The 4,556-nt window shown below is 74.3% G+C and overlaps 1 protein-coding gene across 2 annotated transcripts; it reads left to right on the top strand.

Annotated features, from left to right (window-relative positions):
• Positions 1-6: 6 nt before the first annotated feature.
• On the top strand, positions 7-4,064 carry DHH (desert hedgehog signaling molecule). 2 transcript variants are annotated; one of them, XM_035313304.1, is made up of 3 exons: positions 7-828; positions 2,307-2,568; positions 3,105-4,064. In XM_035313304.1, exons 1-3 carry the CDS (start codon positions 517-519, stop codon positions 3,812-3,814), a joined length of 1,284 nt encoding a protein of 427 aa, XP_035169195.1. In that variant the 5' UTR covers positions 7-516; the 3' UTR covers positions 3,815-4,064. The 2 variants fall into 2 exon arrangements, with proteins under 2 accessions (XP_035169195.1, XP_035169196.1); XM_035313305.1 differs by having other exon boundaries at positions 3,147-4,061.
• Positions 4,065-4,556: the final 492 nt, after the last annotated feature.

Below are 4,556 nucleotides of genomic sequence, written 5' to 3'. Positions count from 1 at the left end.
CGGGGCACGGTGCCAGGAGCGGGGAGAGGTCCCGGTGCCGGGGTGGTGCCAAGAGCGGGGCGGCCGGGACCGGGGCCGGGCCAGTGCCAGGAGTGCGGTGCCCGGGGCCAGTTCCCGGTGCCCGTCCCGGGGCCGCAGCGGTAGGAGGAGGGGGCTTTCCCCGGCAGGACCCCCCCGGGAGCAGGGTGCAGCGCCAGGAGAGGGGGTGCCGGGTCCGTGGGCGCGGGTAGGAAACGCGTCGGTGCCCGGGCGCTCCGAGTGGGTGGTGGCGGCCCCGGAGGAGGGGGGTGCGTGGGGGGGTGGTTGTCACTCGCTCCGGGTGGCCGCGGGTCCCGGAGCTGCGACGGGCCCGTGGGTGTGAGAAGGAAACGCCGCCGACCCGCCCCTGGCACCGGGAGCCGCTAAAAGCCCCGGGGCCGCCGCGCCGGTGCCATGCCCGCCCCGGCCGCCCGTGCCCCCGGTGACTGAAGCGGGGGTCGCGGAGGCAGCGGGGCCCGGCGGAGCTCGGCGGCCGGGATGCCCCGGTGCAGCCGGTTCGCCCTCGGCCTCCTCGGCCTCGCCGCTTTCCTGCTGGCCTCGCCGGTGCTGGGTTGCGGCCCGGGCCGGGGCCCGGTGGGCCGGCGGCGGTTCGGGCGGCGGCAGCTCTCGCCGCTGCTCTACAAGCAGTTCGTGCCCAACGTGCCCGAGCAGACGCTGGGGGCGAGCGGGAAGGCGGAGGGCAAAGTGCTGCGGGGCTCGGAGCGCTTCAGGGAGCTGGTGCCCAACTACAACCCCGACATCATCTTCAAGGACGAGGAGAACACGGGGGCGGACCGGCTCATGACCGAGGTGGGGGCTGCACCCTGGCCGGTCCGGCCGCGCTCCCGGGGACGGCGGGGAGGGGGCGGGAGGGAGCGCCCCGACCGATCCCCGGTGGCACCGACCGGCCCCCGGTGGCCCCGACCATCCCCCGGCGGCTTCGACCCTCCCGGGGCGCGGGGTCCCCTCCCCGGGTTCTCCCGAAGCTTGCCCCCGGGGCCCGGTACCAGGCCAGGGCAGTGGCACCGGGTGAGACGTTGAGGACCCGCGGCGGGGATTAACGGGGAGGGGGCGGCGGGGGCTGCCGGGGATCCCGGGGCTGCCGCTCCCGGTCCGCGGGGCCGCCCCTGCCCGGCCCCGGGGCGGGCCAACGGGGAGGGGGCGGCTCCGGCAGACGTCTCCCGGGGGTCCGGGGCTGCGCCTCATCCCGCCGGGATGCTCGCCGTTGCCATGGCGAAGGGCGGCTCCGCGGTCGCCATGGCGACGGGGGATGCTGCGAGTGGTCCAGGCAGCGCCGCGGCTCCCTCGGACCGGGGCGGCGGGGGCGGCGGGGCCGGGGCGGCGGAGCCCGGCGGGCCGCGGGCACGGAGCCGGCCCGGGGTGCGGGCGGCTGAAAGGGGCCTTTGTGGCCGTGCCGGCATTCCCGGGGCCTGAGGTCAGCGCCGGGCTGGAAGGCGCCTATTGTCGCCGGGCCGGGCCGGGCCGGGCCGGGTGCATTCCTGCCCCCCCGTCGCATGCCGCCCCCCCCCTCCGAGCCGGGCCGCCCCGGGACCGGGCCCTGCACTCCCGCCCCCGCGGTCCCACCGCTCCCGGGAGCGGCTTTGTTGCACGGGGAACCGGGGGGCATCGGGGCACGGAGGGACGCCGCGACCTCGCCAGCTGCTGGGGCGGACGGGAGCGGGCTCCGGCCCCTGCGCCCCTCATCGGCAACGCCCGAGCCCCCCGCTGCCCCCCTCAGCTCGTGGGACCCCCCCCCCAGCTGTGCCCCTCTGCCCCTGTTCTCTGCAGCGTGGGAGCTGCACGCATCCTGCCCTGCTCTGGCAGGCGCTGAGCCCCCCGCCCCCATGGTGCTGCTATGGGATGCGGGGCTGGTTCTGGTCGGCTGCACCCCCCGGCTCTGCCCCGTGCCCCCCCCCCCCCCCCCCCCGGTCAGGTTAATCAGTCACAGCCATGGCCAAGGGGAAGGTGACACCCAGCACCGTGCTGTGCCCTTTCCGCCCGACTGCCCGGGCTCCACCGCAGGACCCTGGGGCACGTTAACCTTCAACCTGCACCATTCGGGGGGGGACACACAACTCAGCTGTGCCCCTCTGCAGGCCTCGGGGGGGGGGGGGGGGCGACATCTGCAGTCCCAGCCAGCAGCCCCTTCGGGCTGGCCCCTTCCAACCCCCCACAGCCCCCCCGTGTCCGTCTGTCCGTCTGCATGCAGGATGCCCCAGGCAGGGCTGTGGGTGCCCCGGTGTGGCCGGGGCTGACCCTGGTGCTTCCCCCCCCCCCCCCCCCCCCCCCGCTGCAAAGAGCGGGGGAACTCGTTAGCCATCGCGGTGATGAACATGTGGCCGGGGGTGAAGCTGCGGGTGACGGAGGGCTGGGACGAGGACGGGCACCACCTCCCCGACTCGCTGCACTACGAGGGCCGGGCGCTGGACATCACCACCTCCGACCGCGACCGCCACAAGTACGGCATGCTGGCGCGCCTGGCCGTGGAGGCCGGCTTCGACTGGGTCTACTACGAGTCCAAGGCGCACATCCACGTCTCCGTCAAAGCAGGTACGGGGCTGGCGGGGGGCTGCCTTCCCTGTGAGCACCTCAACCTGTGGCCCTCCAACACCCTCTGCTCCCCGCTGCCGTCCCAGAGCGGCGTGGGACGTAGCCCCTGGCCTGTCTCAGCTCCCCTCAGCCACCAGGTTGGCAAAAATCATATTTGCCCCCAGCCCCAAAGTGGCACGGACAGAGCTGTCCCCAGGGCTCGCCTCCCGTGTGGGCACAGAGAATGGAGGTGGGGGGTTAAGACACTTTGGATGCGCCCCCACCCAGCCCCGCGGCCGCTCCGGCCAGCAGCCCTGGTCCAGGCCAGAAGTGACAATCGACAGAAAGTGAAAGTGGCCGTAAATGTCACCGTCCCCAGCGGCAGGGCCAGGCGGAACAAAGGGCATCAGTGCGGGCCGGACAAAGGGGCCCTGCAGCGCCCGCTCAGCCCGGGCTGGGGATCCTGCTCACAGGAACCATGGGGGGGGGGGGGGGGTGGGGGCCAGGGGCCGGGAGCTGGTGCGCGGGGCCCTGCCCCCTCTGCCGCTCCCCCCCAGGTGGCCGCGGGGACCCACCGGTGGTGTTCTCCACCCGTCCAGATAACTCCCTGGCCGTGCGCACTGGCGGCTGCTTCCCGGGCCACGCGACGGTGACGCTGCGGAGCGGTGAGCTCCGGGGCTTGGCCGACCTCCGCCGGGGAGACTGGGTGCTGGGCGCGGAGCCCGGCGGGCGCCTGGTGCCCACCGAGGTGCTGCTCTTCCTCCACCGCGACCTGGGCCAACGCGCCTCCTTCGTGGCCATTGAGACGGCCAGCCCGGCTCGCCGGCTGCTCCTCACCCCGTCCCACCTCGTCTTCGCTGCCCGCGGGGCTGCCAATGGCTCGGCCGCCTTCCTGCCCGTCTTCGCCCGCCGCCTGCGGCCGGGGGACGCGGTGCTGGCCCAGGGGGCTGGCGGGCAGGGGCTGCGCCCCGCGCGAGTGCTGAGGGTCTCGCGGGAGGAAGGCGTGGGGGTCTTCGCCCCCCTCACCTCCCACGGGACCCTGCTGGTCAACGGGGTGCTGGCATCCTGCTACGCCGTCCTGGAGAGCCATCGCTGGGCCCACCGCGCCTTCGCCCCCCTCCGCCTCTTCCACGGGCTCCTCTCGCTGCTGCCCGCCCGTGCCGAGGGGGGCAACGGGACGGCCCCGGAGGCGGGCGTGCACTGGTACTCGCGCCTGCTCTACCGCCTGGCCTGGGGGGTGCTGGGCCACGAGGCCGTGCAGGCGTAGCCCCCCCGCCAGCTTGCAGGGCTCGCGCCGGAGCACCAGGACCAGCTGCAGACCCCTCACGCCCATGGGTGCCAAGGAGGAGGCGCGGGGGCACCCCCAGCCCCGTGGGGAGGTTGGGTGCCCCTCGGCTGGGTGCTGCTTGGGGTAAAGGGGAGGGGCGCGGTGCGGGGAGCAGGGCTCAGCCCCCTCCCGTGTCCCGGGGGCCACCCTGCAGCGCTGCTTGGTGTTGGGTGGTCCCTGCGCCCCAGCCCGCCCCCCCCCCCGCGCCCCGGCTGGTGTTTGGGTGGCCCCCGGCCCCCCAGCCCCCCCCCCCCCCCCCCCGCATGCTCCCCCCATATTTATTGCTTTATTAACTGCTGTGTCTGGGGACTGCAGCACTGCCCCTCGAGCTGAGCGGTGTCCCTGTCACCCATGGTGTCCCCATCACCCATGGGGGCCCTGTCACCCGCAGTGTCCCCATCACCCCTGGTGCCCCCATCACCTAAAGCGTCCCCATCACTCTTGGTGTCCCCGTCACCAGTGGTGTCCCTGTCACCTGTGGAGTCCCTGTCACCTGCAGTGTCCCCAACACCCACAGTGTCCCCATCACCTGTGGTGTCCCCATCACCTGCGGTGTCCCTGTCACCCGTGGTGTCACCCACGGTGTCCCCGTCCCCGCACCGCTCAGGGCTGCAGGGCAGGGAGGGGGCCCAGCTCTAACCCGCGCTAACCGCTAACCTGCCCTGCTTGAGAGTTTTATTTT

This window comes from Oxyura jamaicensis, assembly GCF_011077185.1.
Source record: "Oxyura jamaicensis isolate SHBP4307 breed ruddy duck chromosome 33 unlocalized genomic scaffold, BPBGC_Ojam_1.0 oxy33_random_OJ72128, whole genome shotgun sequence".
NCBI classification, from domain to species: Eukaryota; Metazoa; Chordata; class Aves; order Anseriformes; family Anatidae; genus Oxyura; species Oxyura jamaicensis.
Note: the sequence above shows the minus strand (reverse complement) of the source record. Positions and strands in the feature narration are given on the sequence as shown.

What these genes read in the sequence shown, in the direction of transcription:
- DHH (XM_035313304.1), top strand. Translation starts at nt 517, where the DNA reads ATGCCCCGGTGCAGCCGGTTCGCCCTCGGCCTCCTCGGCCTCGCCGCT. An exon ending in CGGACCGGCTCATGACCGAG is followed by an intron (nt 829 to 2,306) that starts GTGGGGGCTGCA and finishes CCCCCCCCCCCC; the next exon opens with CGCTGCAAAGAGCGGGGGAA. An exon ending in CCACGTCTCCGTCAAAGCAG is followed by an intron (nt 2,569 to 3,104) that starts GTACGGGGCTGG and finishes GCTCCCCCCCAG; the next exon opens with GTGGCCGCGGGGACCCACCG.